We start from the raw sequence: 25,744 nt of genomic DNA on the forward strand, positions 1-25,744 counted from the left end.
TGATCAGAAAAATTCTTCAACATCAAATTCCTAAGTGCAGTGGTAGGAGCGTGATGATAACGTGTTGTGGTTTATTTTATCTGACAAGGAAAGGGAGGGTCGGCGGCAAGGAGAAGAGAGAGAGATGTGTTTGTTAAATTGTAGGGGAATGTGTGTGTTGTTATCCCTCCTACATTGTGCCTTTATTTATAGTAGTAAAGGGAGAAAAGATATTCCTTCATCCCCAAGGAATACAAGATACAATAGGAAAGGATAACTAGAATCAAATCAAATCTATGATTTACACAATCAAACTTAAACTAGGAATGTTTACAACACTAGGGTAATTTTCACTCTCATTTTCTTTCTTGCATGAATCCTCTTGTTTTAGAACGATATTTTGATACTCAAAGATAAGTAGGAACTCATACTCAAAACTCTTTGTGTTTTAATCACAAAGCTTTGTACTTATAATCGGAACCGTTCATATTATGAATCACATTGTAAAGATCATCTCTGCAAAAAATAAATTAAAACTAAGGTCGTTTAGTCAATCAATTGTAGCAAATACATAGACTGTTCATAATACTTTTACCAATATCATTCATTGTTTTTAAACAGTTTGATAATTAAATGACCTTAGGTTTAATTGATTTTTTGAAGAGGCGATCGTTATAGGATGATTTATAATATGAACGGTTTTGATTTTAAACACGAAGTTCTATAAATTCACAACGAATAATTTTTGAGAATTTCCGAGTAGGAGTTCTTTCTCATCTTTGAGTAACTAAGTATTGTTCCTTGTTTTATTCATGAATATTTTATTAATTTATTCAATCATAAGTTTAAAAAAAGAATGAGCCTGCTAACAAAAAGAATGAGCAAATAGGAAGATAATGTTGGTGATCAAGAGGTCAATGTCTGACCTCCGTCGAAGATCCTTTCTTGGTTCACCTTGCCCTAAACTCTCTACCTCCTGAGTACTCTTGCTGAAGAGCACTTACATTGCTCAAAAGGATGGAATTTGAATTAATTAATTGCAATCTGTGTGCACGAGGAGCAAAACATTCAGTAAGAAAGGAACAAGAAGCAAGGGGCTATTTGGGTGCTTTCGAAATGGTGAAGTTTTTAAAATACCTAAAATTCTCCTTCTCTAATTAAGATTTTAAGGGAAAGCAATTTAAGTTGAAAAGGGTAAAATAAAATTTAACTTCCATGATGACAATTATTATTATATTTTTTTTACTACATCGATATATTTATATTAAAGGGAGGGGGAGTTCGGCTAAACCACACAATAGGCAGCCTAATTAAAGAGCTCATGATGATAATTAAAGAGTCCCCACATTTTTAGGGTGGTAACTTTTATTGATTTTCATTCAAATTTAAAAAAATTAATTAAAAAAATACAAAAATACAAAACTGCAAAATGCAAATTACACATACGTAGTGTGTGCAAGGGGCTAGTTGGGATAAAACCTCCACACCAGATGGGCAAGCATACTGTTTAGGATTTTAGGGTTAAAGAAATATAATGTGTGGTTCCATTCGCCTTCTAAACTTAATCTGGACCGTCTTTGATGACATTTCAAATGTGACAGTGCATCACTATCAAAATTCTATTAAAATTGTGTGATGGACTCAATTTGATAACAAGTAGGCCAGGTATTCTGTTGATTTTGCAATTACTAAATATGTTAGAGAAAAGAAGCATCGATTATGTATTCAATCGTACGGAAAAAGGAAAAAGAAACAACAGATCAGGCTTGGTTTGAAATAGTAGAGAAATCTATTTATATATAGTTCTGCAACAAAATACAAGAAGTCACAAAGAGAACGAATGAAAAAATCAACAAATCAAGTACAAGTATAAATCTGCAGGTCATTAATCACTTGCATTGCAAACTTTTGAGCGTCTTCGATGACAAATCAAATGTCATGGTGCAGTCCATAGTGGAAGACTTCTTCTTCTTCATTATAAACATCAATTCAACTTTTCCCGTTAACTTAGCTGCGCTATTGAGAGTTAACACCCCGTTGCTCATTTCACTGCCAAGGTTGGTACCACTCAATGCACTTAAACTCAAGCTCACCTCGACATTGATTTTTTTGGTGGAAAGCATTCCAGCCTTGCTCTTGGGAATAGAAACTTGCCCGACAGTCGCGCCTTGGTACAAAAACGTGACAATGCTTGCATCATACTTGTATGGACCAAAATTTGTGTTTTTGACTCTGATTTGTGTTGTGAATTTAGTGTCAAATGAAGGTGTTGCTGGGACGGAGTTGAGGTCTTGCACGTTGATGTTGCCTAGCCGGACCTTTGGGGTTTTAACTTTCATGACAGTGAGACTCATCGCAGTTATAACCATGATCTGAAACACAATGAAAATACCAATATAAATGGCCAATTTGATTCTCTTCTTGCGTTTCAGCTCATCAGCCGATTCCAAAGACTCTGCATCGCTTCTTGTGTAACCATTTGCTGGTGCCAAAGGATAAACCTGTTGGTTCTTCTCGGCCATGTTCTTCTCTTTGTGATACAAGTGAAAAGAAATTTCTCTTAAATTGTGATGTATTTTTGCAACGACGAAACTTGGAAGTGGAGGGAGTTGTTTGTGGAGATGATGGAAAAGTATGGTGCTATATATAATGTTTGGAGTTTGTCTAGGAATTAATTTATTGCAGACGCCAAACGCGTTCTTTGCCGAAGGTGGAATTATTGACTTCTAGTTCTAGATGGTCGATGACTTTTTGTGAAGCAAATCACCTAACGAGTAACGACAGGTAGAGGATATATATTAAGGTACTCTATTGTTTATAAACTTTGATTTTATTCTTTTTATTTTATTTTATTCTTTTTTAAGTCCCGCATGACAATGATATTCCCTTATGGTGCATGATATTTTCTGCTGTAATTTCTCTAGTGGTGATTTAATTTCAGGCATGCTCAGATATTTTCTGCCAAGTCCACACATGATATTCTTTCTCTAACTTCTTTTTTTTTTTCAATTGATCACAGATTTGAAGCACTTTGTTGCAATATACTCTTGTGTTTTTCGCCTACTAAGTCAAATCAAGACTATTGTTTGCTATTATGCATCTAAATCGTTTCACACCAAGTTCGATTTCACAAATCCTGAATATTGTTCCATAAGTTCTTTATGGCGAGATGGGATGAGTTTCATGGCGACACGATTTTAATTTGCGGTGGCAGTCAAAGTTTAGAGTTATAGGTTAACTTATGATTTTGGTTATTTTGGGTTGTATGATTTTTGTTTTGAGTCTTGGTAAAATTTTATGATGTGATTTTATTTTTTTTTAATATCTTTGATGTCCTTAGATGTCTTCTACAATTAAAGTTTTCCTAATAAAATATAGTTTCTTCTTAAAAAAAAAAAAAAAGAATCCTATATTTGAATTTAGTTTAAATTATACTTAAATAGTTCTCATTGATGAGGTTTTAAAGACAGAAGATAAAATAAAATAAGAAACTCAACCATAAATGCCAAAATCCAAAAATTATGACACGTGTTCCTAAACCTAAAATTTCGTTGGGCAAGCTAACCAAGGTCGTCAGGCAAATGTCACTTAATCATGTCAGCCCAATTTACTTTTCACGAAAAAAAATGGTGGGAAATAGCCTTTGACCGATGGAATTTTAGAATATTTCGTCGAGCAAGCACTTTTATCTAGGGGAAATTTGATTTTTTTTGGGGAAAAAATGAGTCAAAATTTTTACATTTTTTGGACGAAATTAAAATTGTGGCCCGATGGAATTACGTAGGTTTGCATACGACCTGCCTTGCACCTATTTCGTTGGGCAAACGTTAAAAATTTATATATTTATTTTCCTTATGAGCGGCTTTGATGAAAAATCAAAAGCAATGGTGCGTTGAAGACTTCTTCTTCATTATAAACATGCGTCCAAACTTTTCAATCAACTTAGCCATGTTATTGAGAGCCAACACCCAAATGCTCAGTTCACTGCCAAAATTGGAACTTATCAAGGCCCTTGAACTCAAGCTCACCTCTACATTAGACATTAGTCATTCTTTAATTTACTCAATCATAAGACTAGAAAAATGGAGAAATGCAGGAGCAGGAAAAAAAAAAAATTGGATGAGTGCAGAGGAGAAAAATGATGGGCCAAAAATACTTGCCTTTTTCTATTGCTTTAAGAAACAAGGTGGAATGGGTGTTCAAATTAAGGAATGAAAGATGTCCTTAAACCAATCCAGCGAATAAACTTAATATTGAAGTTAATATTGTGTTCACATGCGATTGAAATGCTAAATATAATAGAAACTTAAAACAATCCAGCAAGGCTTAAAGAAAGTTAATATTGTGTTCAACATGTGATTGAAATGATTAATATAATGGAAGGAACCTATAAAGACTTTGCCTAGAACACGAACAATTGGATCTCCCCAGGTCTTATTAGAGAGAAATGCACCTCACGTCTTATTTTTATTTTATCCTTTTCTTTGTAAGCTATATCAGATAAAAGACTTATTCCTACATACAGACGTACGTCTAGGTGGACTATATGTCAAAAAGGTAATGCTAAGGAATGTTAGAAATATAATATTAGAATATAAGTTACTATTATTAATATTTAAATATTAAATATTTTAAGTGAATGAAAATTAAAGTGGAAAAACTGAGTTGGTCTTGATTGCCAATTTGGGTAGTCTACGCAACTATTCAATTAATTTTGTATTGTCATGAAAGTTGCTATGGGATGAATTAGACCGGTTACTCTTGTTTGAAATTTAAATAAGGGTTTAACTGTCTATCTGAAAGGACACACCAGTTAAAATAAAGGCCTGATACATGTGATGTATCATTCGGTCATTTTAGTTTGAACCACTTGAATACGCAAATGGTTTTCTCCAGTCATTTCATGTAGTTGGGCTATGACTGTTGAACAAAGGGATGCATCCTTTGTCCTTTTGAAAACAGACGTCTACTTTGAAATGGGGCATGTCAGTGTCTATAAATAGACCACCAAGTCAAGCATTTTAGTAATAATTTTGCATCCAGAAATCATATAAAAATTTTTAGTGTTCAATAAAGAGAGAGTTTTAAACACTTTTGGTTCGTTGTTCTTTGTGGATTGGAGTGCTACTTCCTCGAAGAAAAAGATGGTTGTATCTTGGGAGACATTTGCCAACGCAAACCTTGAGGCACCACTGAGGGTCAATCTTGTCTTAAGGCTATAGAATCAAATTCTAGCCTCGATCTCTTAAGGTTCTTCTATTCCTTGTTCTTCTTGCATTTATAGAGATACTATTGTGTGTTATTTAATAGTTTATAATAAAATATATACCAGTTTTTCCATAACTTTTCCAAAAAAGGAAACTAAATTTATAGATAAAATTTTGAAAATTAAAGGACATAAAAATTGATTATTGGTTTATTACTTAAGCGTTGATAAACGTGCTCGTTCCTATTGATAACACATCATTTAGTTTTCAAATTTTATCTCCAAATTTAATCTCTCTAGCATTACCCATTTCAAAAATCCTATAGAAACTCGTGCTTGGTTACATTTCAGCATCTCGTAGAAGCTTGTACCACTAAACATCATATTCCATCTTAAATCCTTCTATATAACCCACTACTCTTCCATCATTTCCACGAACAAACTCCCTCCACTTCCAAGCTTTCATCCCACAAAAGAAACCAACAAAATCTAGCAGACAACTACAATGACTTGGAAAAATAGTGATGCGGAATCTTTGCAATCTGTTGATGAACTAAAACGCCAGAAGAGAATCAAATTGACCATGCATATACATTGTTATTTTCATTGTGTCTCAGATCATCATCATAACCATGATGGGTCTCGCTGTGATGAAAGTTAAGATCCTGAAGGAATGGCTAGGCAACATCAGTGTCCAAGACCTCAATTCTATCCAGGCGACACCTTCATTCGACACAAAATTCAAAACACAAATCAGAGTCAAGAACACAAATTTTGGTCCATACAAGTTTGATGTTGGCATTGTCACGTTTTTGTACCAAAGTGTGACTATCGGGCAAGTTGCTATTCCAAAGAGCAAGGCTAGGATGCTTTCTACCAAAAAAATTGATGTTGAAGTGAGCTTGAGTTCAAGTGCACTTAGCAGTTCCAATCTTGGCAGGGAATTGAGCAGCGGGGTGTTGACTCTCAACAGCAGGGCTAAGTTGACCGGAAAGGTTGAGCTGATGTTTATAATGAAGAAGAAGAAGTCTTCCACCATGGATTGCACCATTGCATTTGATTTGTCTTCAAAGACGCTCAAAAGTTTGCAATGCAAGTGACTGGACAAGATAAGTGGCGTGGAGCAAGAGGGTGGAGTTGAACTGCTTCTTTCTGTAACATCTTTAGCACTCAAACTGCGAGTGAACAAGACTAGTTCTTGATTTGTTGTACTTTTGTGGAACCCTTGAATTTGTATTTTATAAAATATTTATTGATTATTTTTTAACCTTCTATGCTAGGTTTTCCTTTCTTCCTGTCTTTAATATATGTTGCTTTGTCAAGTTTAAAGCCTTGTAGATGTGTGTAATTTTACACGTTCGTTTTACTTTTGACTATTTCATGGTTACTGTTTACTTGTTGAAGGTTGCTCTATTTGTTGGATGTTAGACCCTAATCCAACAATTAATAGGTCATTACAGTTAATCAGGAATATTTTGGAATGTAAGTAGCGTCACGTCACGTCCCAATCCCAAAATACGTCCAGAATCGACATGTGACGTCAAAGAATATTTGTTCATCGATCATGCCTTGCTTATGAGTCATAACCAGAAACAACCCAACTGTTCAATAACAACTTTTTTTTACTATATTTTATGGTTGCATCTAACCTTTTTGTTAAACTACCTATGCACCCTATGACGAGATGAAGCCATTCGTAATTCACCATTTGCTAAACTCTGATATTTCTTATAGTACCTTCTAGCAGATAAACATAGGGTTCCAAAATCACTTAATGAAACTCGAGTAGCATGAATCACTAGATTCCAAACTATATAGTGAAACTATATACCAGCTAGAGTATTGTCATTTTGTCATTCACATATATCACATATTTCCAACACAGTTCCACAATCACAACAAATAAAAGATTTCATGAATCCAAGCTGCACAATATTAACAATTAACTACGTTAATTAACCAACAAAATCAAATATCACTTCACTAATTTTTAATAAGGCCAACCTCAATAAGGTTTACCGTATTTCGCTACAGAAATCAAATTATCCAATCTTTATAAAAACTGGAAAATTGTTTGTTTCAGAACCTTGTTTGTTAAGTATGTTATTGACTGAAAGTTTAATTTTTAAAGCTTGCAAGTCATCACATGATCAATGTTTTGAGATGTTTTTGGGTGAAAAGGAAAACAACAAACTCGTCTCATTGATTCAAGGACTGCTAAAATTCAAGGTCTAGTTGATCACTTTGTGTCAGTAATCATAACAATGAGGTTACATCCCCAAAACAAAGGTGTGATTGACCTTAATTGGTTCAATTACTAATAGCTCAGTGAAAAGTATGAATTGCATGAAGCCTGTGAAAGTTAATTTCCAAACAAAGGCGGATGATTTTCATGTGTTCAACTCCTTGCTCATGTAATTTGATATTTTTGTACTGGTACTGATTAAACTTAAAAACCAAACAAAGGTTAGAGTTGTTTCAGTTGTAAAGTACGTAGGGTCTTGAATGTTTCTTCCTTTTGTTTGAAAATTTCAGTTCTTAGCTCCCAGAATTCAATTCAAAAACACTCAATGGAACCAACTATATTAAGTGGAGACAAGACATTGAAATAGCCCTAAGACTTATGGGTTTCGATTTAGCTTTATGGGAAAAGGAACCTGCCAAGCCTGCAGATGATGCACCTGCTGACAAAAAGAATGAGTATGAGAAGTATATTAAGGCAAATAGGGAGGCATTGTTGGTGATCAAGAGGTCAATGTCTGACCTTGTTCGGGGAGCCATCACTGAGTCTGATAATGTTAAGGCATACCATGATTCCATTGAAGTCAAATTTAAGGAATCTAAGAAAGCTGAGAATGTAACCCTAATGAACACCCTGAATACTACTAAGTAAATTGGTGGTGATGTAATAGAACACATCTTTCCATGGTTGATGTGGTTGCCAAGCTTAATGCACTGGACATTAAGATTGAAGATCCTTTAATGGTTCACTTTGCCTGAAACTCCCTACAGTACTCTTAGTTGAAGAGCTTTACATTGCAAAAAAGGAAAAGTAGGATTTAAATGAAGTAATCGCAATCTCTGTGCATGAGGAGCAAAACATTCAACAAGAAAGGAACAAGAAGCAAGGGGCTAGTTGAGTGCTTTTGAAATATGAAGTTTTTGAACTACCTAAAATTGCCCTTCTCTAGTTAAGATTTTAAAGGAAAACAATTTGATTTGAAAAGGGTAAAATAGTAGTTTAACTTCGATGGTGATAATTAAAGAGTCCCCACGTTTATGGGTTGTTATTTTTATTAGTTTTCTTTCACATTTTAAAAATTCAAAAAATTCAAAAAAAATTTAAAAATACGAAAGTACAGAATTATAAAATGCCAATTACATATTCGTAGTCACTTAGTACTACAATTTAATAGTATTCCTCTTCACTTGTAAGTGAGAGGTCTTAGGTTCTATTCTCACCAAATGCGAATTTGAACCACATTATTACGGCTAGCACATGTGAGACTTAGCCCACTTCCCACCCTTTTAGTGTGTAGATAATGTCATTGTTCAAAAAATAAAAAATAGCATACTGATTTGAACGTTAAAGAAATATCATGTGTGGTTCCACTTGCGTTCTAAATTTAATATGGACCGTCTTTGATGACAAATCACATGTGATGGTGCATCACTATCAAAATTCTAATAAATCTGGACCGTAGTAACTTAGTATTTCGGTCTAGCGATATTCCTCTTCACTTATAAGTAAGAGGTCTGTTAAGTTCGATTCTCGCCAAATATAAATTTGAACTATATTATTATGGCTAGCAAAGTATAAGGCCCAACCTACTTTCCACATCTTAATGTAGATAATATCATTTGTTCAAAAAAAAAAAAAAAAAAACAATTATACATACTTAGTGTTTGCAAGGGCCTAGTTAGAATAAAAACTCGACACCAAATGGGCTAGCATACTATTTAGGATTTGAAGGTTAAAGAAATATCATGTGTGGTTCCACTTGCATTCTAAACTTAATCTGGACTGCCGTTGATGACAAATCAAATGTGATGGTACATCACTCTCAAAATTCTATGAATTTCTGTGATGGATTCAATTTGATGATAAGTAGGCCGGGGCCTCATTAGGCTTTAAATTTTGCAATTACTAAACATGTTAGAGAAAATAAGCGACTATTTCTATATCCAATCCTATAAAATAACGAAAAAGAAATAACAAATCAGGCCCGGGGCCTCATTGGCTTAAAATTATAGAGAAATCTAATATATAGTTCTCCAACAAAATACAAGTAACAAAGAGAACGAATTAAAAAATTAACAAATCAAGTACAAGTATTGATGTCGCAGGTCATTAATCACTTGCACTGCAAACTTTTGAGCGTCTTGGATGACAAATCAAACGCCATGGTGCAGTCCATGGTGGAAGACTTCTTCTTCTTCATTATAAGCATCAATTCAACTTTTCCCGTCAACTTAGCTGCGCTGTTGAGAGTTAACACTCCGTTACTCATTTCACTGCCAAGGTTCGTACCGCTCAATGCACTTGAACTCAAGTTCACCTCGACATTGAGTTTTTTGGTGGAAAACATTCCAGCCTTGCTCTTGGGAATAGAAACTTGCCCAACAGTCGCGCCTTGGTACGAAAATGTGACAATGCTTGCATCATACTTGTATGGACCAAAATTTGTGTTTTTGACTCTGATTTGTGTTGTGAATTTAGTGTCGAATGAAGGTGTTGCTGGGACGGAGTTGAGGTCTTGCACGTTGATGTTGCCTAGCCGAACCTTTGGGGTTTTTACTTTCATGACAGTGAAACTCATCGCGGTTATGACCATGATCTGAAACACAATGAAAATGCCAATATAAATGGCCAATTTGATTCTCTTCTTGCGCTTCAGCTCATCAGCGGTTTCCAAAGACTCTGCATCGCTTCTTGTGTAACCATTTGCTGGTGCCAAAGGATGAACCTGTTGGTTCTTCTCGGCCATGTTGTTCTCTTTGTGATACAAGTGAAAAGAAAATTCTCTTAATTTGTGACGTATTTTTGCAACGATTAAACTTGGAAGTGGAGGGGAGTTGTTTGTGGAGATGATGGAAAAGTAGGTGCTATATATAATGTTTGGAGTTTGTCCAGGAATTAATTTATTGCAGACGCCAAACGCGTTCTTTGGCGAAGGTGGAATTATTGACTTCTAGTTCTAGATGGTCGATGACTTTTTGTGAAGCAAATCACCTAACGACAGGTGGAAGGATGTATATTAGGGTACTTTACTGTTTATGAACTTTGATTTTATTCTGTAGTCCCACGCGACAATAATATTCTCTTATGGTGCACAATATCTCCTTTGTAAATAAAATTCTTAAAGTGAATAATATTCCCTTATGGTGCATGATATCTCTTGCTGTAATTTCTCTAGTGGTGATTTAATTTGAGGCATGCTCAGATCTGAGTTCCCCGTCACTACCTTTCTAATTTTCTTCCATCCCAAGTCCACTAATGATATTCTTTCTCTATTCTCTTTCTTTTTTTTTTTTTCTTTTTTTTTTTTTTTAATGCATTACAGATTTGAAGCACTTTGCTTACTCTTGTGTTTTGTTTCTCCTACTAAGTCAAATCAAGACTATTGTTTGTTATTATGCATCTAAATTGTTTGAGACCACGTTCGATTTCACAAATCCTCAATATTGTTCCATAGGTTCTTTATGGTGAGATGCAATGAGTTTTATGACGGCACAGTTTTAATTTATGGTGGCAGTAAAGGTTTAGAGTTATAGATCAAATAATGGTTGTGGTCATTTTGGATTGTATGAGTTTTGTTGCTAAAATTTTGTGATGTACGTAGCCTTTTCTTTTGAGTTTACTTTTTAATGTCTTTGATGTCTTTAGATGTCCTTTATGATTAAAGTTTTCCTAATGAAATATAGTTTCTTCTTAAAAAAAATCCTATGTTTGAATTTAGTTTAAATCATACTAAAATAGTTCTCATTCCTGAGTTTTTAAAGAAAGAAAATAAAATAAAATAAGAAACTCAACTATAAATGTGAAACACAAAAATTATGACACGTGTTCCTAAATCCTAAAATTTCGTTGAACAAACTAACCAAGTTCGTTGGGCAAATGTCACTTAAACTTGATAGCCCAAATTACTTTTGACAAAAAAATCGTGGGAAATAGCCTTTGACAAAAGAAATTGTAGAATATTTCGTAGAGCTAACACTTTTACATGAGGTAAATTTTATTTTGTTGGAAAAAGAATGAGGCAAAATTTTTATGTTTTCCTGACAAAATTACAATTGTGGCCCAACGAGATTATGTACATTTGCCCAACGACCTGCACTGCACCTATTTCGTTGGGAAAATGTTAAAAACTTATTTATTTATTTTCCTTCTGAGCAGATTTGATGACAAGTCGAAAGCAATGGTACGGTCCATGGTGGAAGACTTCTTCCTCTTCATTATAAACACAAGTCCAAACTTTTCCGTCAACTTGGCCGCGTCATTGAGAGCCAACACCCAAATGCTCAGTTCACTGCCAAGATTGGAACTTCTCAAGCCACTTGAACTCAAGCTCACCTCCACATTAGTTACTCTTTAATTTACTCAATCGTAAGACTAGGAAAATAGAGAAATGCAAAAAATAAAAAATAAATAAATAAATTAAAAAAATTAAAAAAAAAAAAAAAAAGGAAGAGATGAGTGCGGAGGAGAAAAATGATGGACCAAAAATACTTGCCTTTTTCTATTTCTTAAAGAAACAAAGTGGAATGGGGTGTTCAAATTATAAAATTAAGGAATGAAAGATGTCCTTAAAACCAATCCAGCAAATAAACTTAATATTCAAGTTAATATTGTGTTCACATGTGATTGAAATGATAAATATAGTAGAACCTTAAACCAATCCAACAAGGCTGAAGAAGGTTAATTTAATATTCAAGTTAATATTGTGTTCAACGTGTGATTGAAATGATTAATATAATGGAAAGAACCTATAAAGACTTTCCCTAGAACACAAACAATTGGATCTCTCCAAGTCTTAGAGAGAAATGCAGGTCACGTCTTATTTTATTTTATCCTTTTCTTTGTAAGCTATGTCATATAGAAGACTTCATCCTATATACAGCAGTCTAGATTGAATATAGTCAAAATCCCAATGATGGACGCGTGTTTGGTTACATTTCAGCATTTCGTGGAAGCTTGTACCACTAAACATCACATTCCATCTTAAATGCATATATATATATATATATATATATATATGAATAATTTGAACCTAAAAATTTTAAATATCATTTGGACCCTGAATCAAGCTATGTTGGCCGACACCTAAAAGGTGACGAAACCATAAAATGTGAGAGTGTAGAAAAATGTGAATAATTTGAACCTATTAATTTTAAATACCAGAGTGCGTTATGAGCGAGAGCGAACCCATTTCACACACGAGGTTAGAGCATAAGTAAGGTACAGAAGTGTGGGTAAGAATCATACCCTCAGAAGTATCCATCAATTCTAAGATTCGCCACAGATCCTTGTCGATACAAACTTAGTAGCTAAAACCTGGAGGGCACCAAACAGAGAGTGTGAGTGAGCAATAAAACCAAGCTTCCCAAAGTTATTACCTCTCTAAAAGTAATGCCCCTCAATGTAAAACCCGTATCGTTTTCCATAAGACAATACAACATATATACATATATCCAAACCATACTAAAAAATGGCCAACACCACGGTTTGCCATGTCCATCAACTCCACCATGCATTAATAAGTAGGCCAAATGAACTTAATCAATACAAAATGATATATCAGTCGGAGTCATCTAATGTGACATGTACGACTGCACCCATATCTCATCATTCAATGCTAGCACATAAGGCGGAGTCACCTCTAATAATCTGTACGACTTATCCATATCTTATCAATCATGGCTAGTATATAAGTCGGAGTCACCTATAGTGACCTGTACGACTTATCCATCTCTCATCACATATCTCATCAATCATGGATAGCATATAAGTCGGAGTCACCTCTTGTGACTTGTACGACTTATCCATATCTCATCAATCATGGCTAGCATATAAGTCAGAGTCACCTATACTGACCTGTACGACTTATCCATATGTCATCACATATCTCATCAATCATGGCTAGCATATAAGTCGAAGTCACCTATAGTGACTTGTACGACTTATCCATATCTCATCACATATCTCATCAATCATGCTAGCCAATAGCTCAATAAGTATACCTGCACACGAGTCGGAACCACCTAAAGTGGTCTGTACGACAAGACTGGGTGTAAATAAATATGCTCAAGTGCTACAATCACGTGAAAACTGTGCGAATAATCGCAGGTCACCTACGAGTCAGAACCACCTAAAGTGGTATGTACGACAGGATTGTGCACTTACCTTGGATCCAAGGTGAGCGTAAGGTGCGGGAGGTGAACATCACGTGAAGGACTGTGCCCTGGCCACGGGCGAGAGCACTAACACCGGGGTGTAGGTTTATGAGCTATAATATATCTCAACGCAATCATACTCACTACCATCACTATCATCAACATGTACTCACCTGAAGCTTACTTGGGCATCTGAGGTATCATTTAGCACTTCAAAGCATTCACAATAGTTAGGTTCAGGTAATATCCATATGAATATGCCATGACGCAATTTAAACCCAAACATTTCATGATATTCCCAAAATATATAATACGGCGTAACATGTACAATCAATAACACCCTACTCCCAAACTATTTACTTTTGAGAGTAATCATCAATGTTAAGCCCAATTAGACACTAGTTAAATTAACTATCATTACTTACCTTTCCTTACTTCAATTTCTTGATTCTTCACGCATTGATTTATGATCAACATTTAATCACCAAATCATAAAGCTAAATCTCACACTTCCCACCAATGTCCCTCACATTGCTCAATTCACTAAACAAGGCTATTGTCTCAATTATTTAATCTTATTTATTATATGGCTGCATCTAACGTCTTGTTAGACTGCCTAAGTACCCTAAACAGAGATCAAGCCATTTGTAGTTCGCAATGATTAATTGTAGGTAACAAGCATAGATCACTTTAGAAGTGCTTGTGGAACTATCAATTATATGCCTATGAAAGAAAAAGACCCACTCACCTGGAGTCCACGCTATGATTATCTTACACGCACATCAAGACATCACGATCTATCGTCGCCTGTGACCAATTATCAAATCACGTCTCAAAGTTCTTACCAATAGAATACATAATTTACATAAAACATATCCTCAAGGACCTTCAAGAATAATTTGAGACCCATTGACCAAAAGTCAACCGCCGATCTTTGATCGACGGTAGGGTCTACAACCCTGTATAACTCGATTCGGAAGATCCACATATCAGATTTTCAATCCGTAACTTCCAAAGATCCACATTATGCTTCTAGAATAACATATAAAATTTTATTACGATCCAACGGTTGGATACTCGCCAATTCCCAAAACTAATTAGCGGTTAACGTTTTATTTTATGAACTTACAAATCCAATTCGGAAAGATCTATAGGTTAGATTCCCAATCCGTAAGTTCCTACATTCTTCAAATATTATGTACTACAATGTAACAAAGTTTAGTGACGATCCGACGGTTAGATCGTCGATTCACATAAATACCTATTAACGTATCGTAGAGAATTTAGGGTCCAACGATCAACCTACGTCATTCAAATATCAAGACTAAATTAAAGACATTTAACATAGCCAAAAAAATAGCATTGGCGGCCCACTGGCCACGCGCCACCGTGGGTAGCAGTCTGCCGCCCCGACGTCGATTCATTGTATACGGTGGTCCAACGAGGTCAAGGTTGGTTGGGATTTTCTCCTGGGATGATGGGTTACAAAGCCCAAGTGGTGGCATCGGCCATTGCTTTGCTGATTTGCTGAAAATTTGAAAAAGGTGGTTGGAGTACTATTCATTTTTGTCGACTTTCATGGCCTCAAACCACCACATACCGTGGTTAATGAAGGTGGTTCATGGGTGGGGTTTTTAGAGGGGAATGAGTGCTTCAAGATGGTGGTGGTGGCGTCGAAAATCTCCACCGGAATTGGCCGGAATCGGCCTTGGAAAATGGGAGCTCGGGGTGGGTGTGGGTTGATGGGTAGGCTACTCCCGTGTCTTTCTTTTTTTTTTTCTTTTTTTTTTTTTCTAATTTCTCATTGGTCCTCCATCCCTTTTAATTTGATTGGTCCCTTTTTCTCTTTCCTTAAAGCTGATTAGTTAGTCTTCCCACAAGGTGGGAGTTCAAATAATTTAACTACCTTTAAATAACCAACTTCAAACGTCCGTAATTATACCGTTATAATTCGGACTCGCAAATGGCTTTCGCCTATGTGTTCGTAGTGGCAAGTACTACGAGGATATGCTAAAAGAATAAGTCATACGTCACTCTAACCGATGATCAACGGAAGTCAAAGTCCATACCTCTAGGGCATTTTCGTAAATTCATGCTTCTAAAATTAATAGAAACGTAAAATTTGGGACGGGTGTAATACAATGTGCTCAATATATATGTAATAGTACATGCAAATAATTCACCTATAAATAAAGGAAATTTGGTTGAAAATAATATATCTACTACTTTCAATTTCCCTTTTTTTTTTCTTTTTTTTTTTTTACAAACATAATGTACCTACAACATAATTTACCTATTGTTTAATCTTATAAAAAAAAAACTAATGTATCTATTTTGTTATTTTAATGGTAATAATTTGTCTTGGTTTAGTTTTTACTATATAATTTGGGCACTGTTTAACTTGACCAAAACAATGTAACTACTATTTTAATTTACCTACAAAATTAATGATATTTGATTCAAAATTAATTTACTTATATTTTACATATAAATATAGATAAATTATTTTTAATATGCATATATAATAACAAATAAAAAATGTCTAATGTATGTAATAATCTAGGTAAAATAAAAATGTCTAATGTATGTAATAATCTATGTAAAATAATTTACCTACAACATAAAATATTAATTGGTTTGTTATTTTATCAAACAATATTATTTGATGCAAAATAACTGATTGTACAAAGGATTTTCTTTTTTCATACGAAAAATGTGCCCATAATTGTTTATGGATATGGATAAATTAATATATATATATATATATATATATATATATATATATATATGTTACTAATATTTATGATACAAGAAGGGTAAAATTTCCATATGGGGTTAATTGCTAATAATAATTGGGGTAAGTAATAATATTTATTGACATAATTAGGGTTTTGTGGCATAAGTTGTAAATATGTTGTAATAATTGGTTATATATTTGTCTACATGGTAGTCTATTTGAATTTTGGGTTTTATTTGAACGTCTACTATTATGTGGGTTTTTCTTTGGAAAAATAAGAGTTTCAAAGGCCTTTCTCTAAAGAACCCAATTAATCCACTGTCTTCCATCACTTCCACAAACAAACTCCCTCCACTTGCAAGCTTTCATCCCACAAAAGAAACCAACAAAATCTAGCAGATAACTAACATGGCTCGGAAAAATAGTGATGCGAAATCTTTGCAATCTGCTAATGAGTTAAAATGCCAGAAGAGAATCAAATTGACTATATACATTGGTATTTTCATTGTGTTTCAGATCGTCATCATAACCTCGATGAGTCTCACTGTGATGAAAGTCAAGACCCCGAAGGTAAAGCTAGGCAACATCAACGTCCAAGACCTTAACTCTATCCAAGCAACACCTTTATTCGACACAAAATTCAAAACCCAAATCAGAGTTAAGAACACAAATTTTGGTCCATAAAAGTTTGATGTCACATCCCGGCCCGGGCCCCCACCACATCCTAGCTCGACTCCATCATAGCACGATATTGTCTGCTATGGGCCCCGACCACATCCTCACGGTTTTGTTTCTGGGAACTCACACGAGAACTTCCCAGTGGGTCACCTAACATGGGACTGCTCTCGCGCGAACTTGCTTAACTTCAGAGTTCCGATGGAATCCAAAGCCAGTGAGCTCCCAAAAGGCCTCGTGCTAGGTAGAGATGGGAATATACATATAAGGCTTACAAGATCCACTCCCCTGGACGATGTGGGATGTTACATATCATGTTGGCATTGTCACCTTTTTCCTACTAAGGCGTGATTGTTGGGCAAGTTGTTATTCCAATGAGCAAGGCTGGAATGCTTTCTACCAAAAAAATTGATGTTGAGGTGAGCTTGAGTTCAAGAGCACTGAGCAGTTCCAATCTTGGTAGGTAATTGAGTAGTGAGGTGTTGACTCTGAACAGCGCGGCTAACTTGACCGGAAATGTTGAACTGATGTTTATAATGAAGAAGAAGAAGTCTTCCACCGGCACCATTGCATTTGATTTGTAATCAAAGATGCTGAAAAGTTTGCAATGTAAGTGATTATACAAGATAAGTAGCGTGGAGCAGGAGGGTGTAGTTGAACTACTTCTTTCTGTAACATATTTAGGATTCAAACTACGAGTGAACATGACTAGACCTTGAAATTGTGTCATGTTTTCCATGTTTGTGTCATACCCAATATCTTAACGGGTCGTGTCGTGTAATACCCGTTAAAATAAACGGGTAAAATGACCCGACCCGATAATATTAACAGGTAATATGACTTGACCCGTTACCCATTAAGGAAAATATATTTTAAACCAATAAATAATCAAATGAAAAACATAATACTAAATAAGTATATACATGCCATATTGTCACATCCAAAACATTAAAATGCAGTTTTCTTTTATGTATATTTTCACTTGCCAAAATTGATCAAATGGTAAAATTGGAAACCATTGGAATAGAGAAGGGTTTTTTTTCATCCAAAAAAGTTCTAATAATATAAGTGAAATAGAATCCAACGGTACAGATTTACTTTCATTTATCTTACGGCTGTTATTTAAGTAAAGTCTTCAATAGTTTTTTAATTAATCTAAAAGTGTAAAAAATATAGAATATATATATATATATATATATATATATATATAAATGCTCGTAATGACAACCCTTACAACTTTCATGAAGAAATTAACTTCAAAATTCGCCACTATAATCATATAAATCATAGATCAAAAATTTAACCGTTGATTGTTGTTTACATTTACACTCATTGTTCTCATCAAATTTTGTTTTTTTCAAAATTTCTTTTTTGAAAGCATGATCTATTAGAGGATGCAGGAAGATGAATGATTTGGATCCTTGATATTATATTCAAAGTTTTACGGTTAGTGAAAATATTCCTTGATGTTTATAAAGTTTCTACAAACTATATGACCTCGACTCATATTTCAGTTAACTGTAAATATCGAAATGTGATATTTAAGGTTTATGGATTATAGAGTTGCATTTCGAAGCTGACCCCTTCATGAAAGTTGTAAAGCTTATCACTATGAGTGATTGTATATTTTTGTTTTACATTTTTTACACTTCTAAAATAACTATGATTAATTTTATTAATTTTTCCCTCAAATAAAAAACATTATTCATGAGGGTTTGGAGGATTTTAAAAATCTAAATGATAATATAAGTGTAACCATTATCTACACATGATGAATCACGAGTGTTTATATATTCTTTCACATTTTTCATACTTGTATTTATGTCTTCTTAGTTCTTGGCTATACAAATATTGTACTAGTTTATTTTAATTTTGAACAACAACATGTTAAGTAAAATTTATCCTAGTAATGATAATAAGGAACTCTCATAATAAAAATAAATAATGACTAAAACTTTTTTTTTAAAAAAAAAAGCTTATATAGAATAATAATTCAAAACTATATATATATATATATATAAAATATAGAAATATTGTATATATTAATATGGCTATTGTACTTTATAATAAATCTTTTAGTAAATAAACTTTAAAATTATCAAAATAATTTTTTTCTTAACGGGTCGAAACGGGTTACCCACGTGTTACCCACATGTATACCCGTTAAGAACCCGTTATTAACTGGTGGGTCACCCGATAATGACCCGATTAGTTATCGTGTTGACCCGAAACCCGTTATTTTCGTGTCGTTTTTATGTCGTGTCACCATATCATGTCAAAAACTGCCAGTTCTAAACAAAACTAGTTCTTGATTTGTAATCTTTGTGCAACCCTTGAATTTGAATTTTATAAAACATCTATTGATTATTTTTAACCATTTATGCCAGGTTTTCCTTTCTTTCTGTCTTCAATATATGTTGCTTTGTCAAGTTTAAAACCTTGTAGATGTGTATATTTTTTACACTTGTTAGTTTTACTTTTGATTATTTCATGGTTACTGTTTAATTGTTGAGCTAATGGTTGCTCTTTTAACTTGCTAATGTGAAATATCATTGTACTCATATAATTAATGGGTTCTTCCCCAAATAAAGCTGCCGAGAGATTTGAGCAGTATCATTCTATCACATGCTTCTTGTGAGCTCCCCATAACACTCAATGAATTTTTCCGAATTTGCATTCTACATTGAGAAAATCCACTTAATTCTAGTGAGAGAAAATGTCTCATCTCTGTTAAAAACTCATGAAGGTATGAATCAATTCTTCTTTCTTGTATCCTCAAATTGATGAGCATTGCGTATTTTGAAATCATATGTTTTGATGATATATCCTACTAATTATCAACTAAGCATTTGAGCTGCAGTTCAATTGAGAGAAGCTAAATGATTTTTACTATTTGATACTAATTATCAACTAAGCTTTTGAGCACTGTTTTATTGGATTTGGCATTAAATCAACATGCCTAAACTAAAAAGGATTAGGATATATTGGACGCAAGATATTAGGATTTGTGTTTCCTAGTTGGTTTGGGATTTGGTTTCCTATATTCTAGGGACTTTGTGAAAACCTATGACATCCATTAGCATAAATAGATGGATGTGAGATAGAGTTTTGTGTGTGAGAGTTTTTGAGAGGCATAAATTTGTATGCTTGAGAACACTTTGTGTTTGTGAGTTCTCTTGTATTTGTTGGTAATCAATAAAGCTTCCGTTGCTAGAGAGGTATTCCTAAACTGGAGGAACTCTAAAATCATTGTGTTTTGTTTATTGCTTGATTGGTTTTTGGTTTAATTTACAACAAGGGGTATCAAGAGCTTAGGTTCTTACGTGGGTTGTGACTATCAAGCAATGACGAAGACTGGTGATTCTACCAGTGGTGATGATGTTGAAGAAAAGTCTGGCACTAATGGAACCAAGATGCTAGGTTTGAAATTGAGAAATTTGATGGAATGAACAACTTTGCTATGCGGCAGTGTAAGGTTCAAGATGTCCTAATACAACAAGGTTTGGTTGTTGTGTTAGGAGACATGTTGTTTGCAATGAAAAAAGAAGAATAGGAAAGATTGAATGCTTATGCATGTTCTACAATTCGGCTATGCTTGGGAAAGCAACAAAAGTATGGTGTAATGAATATAACTTCTGCAAAGGAATTGTGGGCTACATTGGAGACAAAATATATGAAGAAAAGTGCAGAGAATCGACTGCATCTCAAGAGCAAGTTATACAGGTTCCAGTACAAAGAGGGCACGAAGATGATTGGCCATCTAGAAGAGTTTAATAAGCTTATAGCTGAATTGGCAAATCTTGAAGAGATAATCAAAGATGAAGGCAAGGCCTTGATCCTGATGAACTCATTGTCTAAATCCTATGAGCCTTTCGTGAATACTTGGATTTATGGTAGGGAAACAATTAAGTATGATGAAATCTCTAGTGCTCTTATGAATCATGAGCTGAGACACCTTGACAAGCAAGAAAGAAATAACTCTAAAGCTTTGATGGTGAGAGGGAGATCAAAAGAAAAGAAAGGTTCGTACAGGAAAAATAGTAGGTCTCGTACTAGAGGAGTCTCAAAGAATAGGAAGTTCTTGGACAAAGATAAGTGTGCTTTTTGTCATGAAAAAGGACATTGGAAGAAGGACTGCCCTAAAATTAAAGAAAATAATAAAAAGAAGAATGATGACTTCGAAGCAAATATGGTTGAAGTCGGGGATGAGAAATTTGTCTATGCCTTAACTGCATTGAGCACTGTGGATTATATGAAAGAGTGGGTGCTTGACACAGGTTGTAACATCACATGACTTCTCAAAGGCATTGGTTTTCAAGCTTCAAAGTTATGAATGGAACTGTGTATATGAGAGATGATAACCCATGTACAACTCAAGGAATTGGAATTGCATGGTGTATAGTACATCCCAAATTTGAAGAAAAAGTTGATCTCACTAGGCACTCTTGAGTCACAAGGCTACAAGTTTTACTTTGATAACAACATGCTCAAAGTTGCTAAAGGAGCACTTGTCATAATGAAAGGGCCTCAGAATGGCTTACTTTATATGCTACAAGGAAAAACTTTGGAAAATGGAGTGGCTATGGTAGCTAATGAAGTGCAAAGTGATAAAAATGACTTGTCTGCATTATGACACATGAGGTTAGGACATGTAGGAGAAAAAGCATTGCAAGGATTGATCAAGCAAAGGTTCTTAAAAGGAGCAAAAACTGGAAAGATAGAGTTCTGTGAGCACTGTGTTCTTGGCAAACAAACAAAGGTGAAATTTGGCTCAGCTGTTAATCAAACGAAAGGGATTTTGGACTATGTTCACTCTGATATTTGGGGGCCTGCAATGAATGCTTCTTTAGGTGGAAGAAGATGGTTTGTATCTTTTATTGATGACTACTCTTGCAAATCATGGATATATATGATGAAACGAAAGGACAAGGTTCTTGACATCTTCCTAGAATAGAAGAACATGGTGAAGAACAAGATTGGAAAGAAGATTAAGATACTGAGAAGTAACAATGGAGGGGAATATACCTTTGATCCTTTCTTCAAAGTGTGTAAAAAAGAAGGGATTACTCGACATTTCTGTGTTAGACATACTCCGCAGCAGAATGGGATAGCTAAGAGACTAAATAAGACCTTGCTCGAGAAAGTTTGTTGCATGCTATCTCAAGCTAAGCTGCCAAAGAGATTTTGGGCATAAGCTTTGAGCTATGCATGTTATTTGCTTAATTGACTACCATCAACAACATTGGAGGGTAGAACACCCATTGAAGTGTGGTTTAGAGAACCAGCTTAGGACTATAATAAGCTATGAGTGTTTGGATGCAATGTCTACTTTCATGTGAAGGAAAAAAAACTGGATCCATGAGCTAAGAAATCTACCTTTATGGGATTCAATAGTGGTGTGAAAGGCTTCAGACTTTGGTGTCCCAAGTTGAACAAGATTATAGTAAGTAGAGATGTGACATTCGATGAAAGTCACATGAAATTTAAGGAAGATGTTCAGCTAGTGGAGCTTGGAGATCAAGTAGTTGTGAATTCACAGCTGAGTAAGAAAGTTGTGGAAGAAGAAAGACAAGGTGATCAACTTGAACATGAAGAAAGTGATCGCGAAGAAGAAACACCATCAAAAGAATTAAAGATACAAGATGATTGCATAGCCAAAAGGAAGGGAAAAAGAGACATATCCCTACCTGCAAGATATAATGATTGCATGGCCTACATGGTATATGCATTGTCAATAATTAAGGCTGAAATTCCTTCTAATTTTGAATGATGTGATGAAGCAATTGATAAGTTCTCAGTTGGATATGTGAACTTAAACTTTGCTGGAGACTTAGACACGAGAAGATCAACAACTGGGTATGTGTTTACTATGACAAAAGGTCTTATATGTTGGAGATCAACATTACAACCAACGGTGGCACTATCAACCACAGAAGTAGAATACATGATGATCACTGAAGCTATCGAAAAAGCAAAGTGGACTCTGCGGTTATTATGAGATTTAGATGTAGAACAACACAAGTTGGATGTATATTGTGATAGCCAAAGGGCCATTTATTTAGCCAAATATCAGGTACATCATGCTAAGACTAAGCACATTGATGTACGATATCATTTTGCGAGAGAAGTGGTAGTTGAAGGTGAGATTTGTCTAAAAAAGGTTGTTACCGAAGATAATCTAGTTGATATGTTGACAAAGGTGGTTAATACAGCTAAGTTCAAGCACTGCTTGGATTTGGTGCAGGTGAAGCAAGTTTGGTCTTGCGATATGGTGGAGCAACGGAAGTTGTTTGATGCCTCTTATGGATTTCATGCCAAGGTCGAGATTGTTGGATTTGGCATTAAATCAACATGCCTAAACTAAAAAGGATTAGGATATCTTGGACGCGAGATATTTGGATTTGTGTTTCCTAGTTGGTTTGGGATTTGGTTTTAGTATAGGGTTTGGTTACCTATATTCTGGGAACTTTGTGTAAACCTATGTCATCTATTAGTATAAATAGATGAATGTGGGATAGAGTTTTGTGTGTGAGAGTTTTTGAGAGGCATAAGTTTGTATACTTGAGAACACTTTGTGTTTGTGAGTTCTCTTCTATTTCTTGGTAATCAATAAAGCTTCCGTTGCTAGAGAGGTACTCCTATATTGGAGGAACTCTGAAATCGTTGTATTTTGTTTATTGCTTGATTGGATTTTGATTTAGTTTACAACATGTTCTTCATATCAGAGCATCATAATCATTCTCTGTATTTGTACGTTTAGAATAACGTTTATTTCCAATGTCAATTCACTGATTTTATGATCACAGAACCATTTACATACACAATGGATCTTGTGACTGAGCTTGGATGAAGATTGAGTTGGAATGGTGGTTGCCTTCATCAAGCAGTCTATAGAGGAGAGATGAAGCTGCAGAGGTACTCACTGCCACTTAAGTTAGCCACTCAGATTAGAATTGAATGATAATTGAACTTAATGTAAACTTGTACTGAGGTTCAACTGCTACAGTGTGGTGGTTACAATGTTGTTTATACTCATTGTTTTACATTGAATTGTGTACTTGTTAAACTAGGAAAAAAGCAGGGTAGATTTAGTCCCCCAAACATAAATTGATATCATACTTTTTCTTCTCTCTTTACTAGTATACCCCAAAAAGATGCTCAAACCGGCAGCCGGTATAGCAGATCCAAGAGAAACATATTCTTCAGTTTGGAGTTCGAAATAGGGATATCTTTCATGTTTAATTTGTTCATCGTTTTTCTTCGTTTTAGAGTTATTTTTTAACGTCCTAATGACCTTCTAATTGCAGCAGGAACCAAAAATTAACGACCTTACGGGAACACACTTTAGGATAAAAGAATTCAATAGAAAAGTGATTTCCGTACATTTTTTTTTTCTCATCCTACGTACTTGCATTTGTTTTTTACTTTTGAATTGAAGAAATCAAGAAAATCAAACAATAGAAATAAGCAAGGTGTGCAGAAGGACAGAAGTGTCCACAAAAATTCTTTCCAAATAAATATCACGTCTGATTTCACTTGCATTGTAAGTTTGGGCCGTCTTTGACGACATGGCAAATGTGATTGTGCAGTCCAACAATACTTCTACCAACATCTATTCTTCATTTCACTATCCGATTCTATTAAATTTTGTGATTGGATTCAATTTGATGAAGGAAGGAATTCTTGCTATATGTACTACAGAAGTTAATCATCTGTTTCTATATTCAATCAAACAAAATTAAAAATAAGAAAAACAAAAACAAAGTAGAGCAATACTATGAAAATTCTGCAGCAAAATGCAAGAAGTCCCATAGAAGATAAAAAATGAAACAATAAAATTCAAGAACTAATACTGATCTCGCAGGTCTGATCACTTGCATTGCAAACTTTTGAGCGTCTTCGATGACAGAGCAAATGCAATGGTGCAGTTCATGGTGGAAGCCTTCTTCTTTTTCATTATAAACATCAATTCAACCTTGCCAGTCAACCTAGCCGCACCGTTGAGAGTCAACACCCCACTGCTCAGTTCATTCCCAATATTAGAACTGCTCAAAGCACTTGAACTCAAGCTCACCTCGACGTCAAATTTTTTGGTGGAAAGCATTCCTGCCTTGCTCTTTGGAATCGAAACTTGCCCGACAGTTGCGCCTTGGTACAAAAACGTGACAGTGCCTTCATCAAACTTGTATGGACCAAAATTTGTGTTCTTGACTCTGATTTGGGTTGTGAATTTAGTGTCAAATGAAGGTGTTGTTGGGGTGGAGTTGAGCTCTTGGACGTTGATGTTGCCTAGCCTGAGCTTGGGGGTCTTCACTTTCATCACAGTAAGACTCATTGCCGTTATTACTATAATCTGAAACACAATGAAAATACCAATGTATATGGCCAATTTGATTCTTTTCTGGCGTTTCAGCTCGTCAGCGGACTGCAATGATTCCGCATCATTTTGTTTCCAAGCCATGTTAATCTCCTTCTTTTCTGATAAAAGAGCTGAAAAAAAAAAAAGTTGCCTGCTTTGTTGGCTTCTTTTTGTGGAATGAAAGATTGGAAGCGAGGGAGTTGTTTGTGGAAATGATGAAAGAGTAATGTGCTTTATATAGTGTTTGGAGTTTGGCCTATTTTCAATAAGTTGTGTTGTGGAATGAATTTCCTGGAAAATGTGAGTTCATCAGGGAACAATTTTATCGCACACACCAAACCAAACGCGTCCAAGTGTGGGAATTATTGACTTATAGATAATCGATGAATTTGGT

The 25,744-nt window shown here is 34.8% G+C and overlaps 4 protein-coding genes across 4 annotated transcripts; 1 reads left to right on the plus strand and 3 right to left on the minus strand.

Moving 5' to 3' along the window:
- Nucleotides 1–1,709: 1,709 nt before the first annotated feature.
- Nucleotides 1,710–2,579, minus strand: LOC137711930 (late embryogenesis abundant protein At1g64065-like). The gene has a single exon (XM_068451085.1). It carries the CDS (start codon nt 2,499–2,501, stop codon nt 1,869–1,871), a length of 633 nt encoding a protein of 210 aa, XP_068307186.1. The 5' UTR covers nt 2,502–2,579; the 3' UTR covers nt 1,710–1,868.
- Nucleotides 2,580–5,817: 3,238 nt separating this feature from the next.
- On the plus strand, nt 5,818–6,285 carry LOC137712248 (late embryogenesis abundant protein At1g64065-like). Its single transcript, XM_068451358.1, has one exon. It carries the CDS (start codon nt 5,818–5,820, stop codon nt 6,283–6,285), a length of 468 nt encoding a protein of 155 aa, XP_068307459.1.
- A 2,818-nt stretch (nt 6,286–9,103) lies between these two features.
- LOC137711943 (late embryogenesis abundant protein At1g64065-like) lies at nt 9,104–10,251 on the minus strand. Its single transcript, XM_068451096.1, has one exon. The coding sequence runs from the start codon at nt 10,171–10,173 to the stop codon at nt 9,541–9,543; it is 633 nt and encodes a 210-aa protein (XP_068307197.1). The 5' UTR covers nt 10,174–10,251; the 3' UTR covers nt 9,104–9,540.
- A 14,436-nt stretch (nt 10,252–24,687) lies between these two features.
- LOC137713943 (late embryogenesis abundant protein At1g64065-like) lies at nt 24,688–25,543 on the minus strand. Its single transcript, XM_068453305.1, has one exon. The coding sequence runs from the start codon at nt 25,450–25,452 to the stop codon at nt 24,862–24,864; it is 591 nt and encodes a 196-aa protein (XP_068309406.1). The 5' UTR covers nt 25,453–25,543; the 3' UTR covers nt 24,688–24,861.
- Between the last annotated feature and the right edge of the window lie 201 nt (nt 25,544–25,744).

The sequence above is a fragment of the Pyrus communis genome, chromosome 13 (assembly GCF_963583255.1).
Source record: "Pyrus communis chromosome 13, drPyrComm1.1, whole genome shotgun sequence".
NCBI lineage: Eukaryota > Viridiplantae > Streptophyta > Magnoliopsida > Rosales > Rosaceae > Pyrus > Pyrus communis.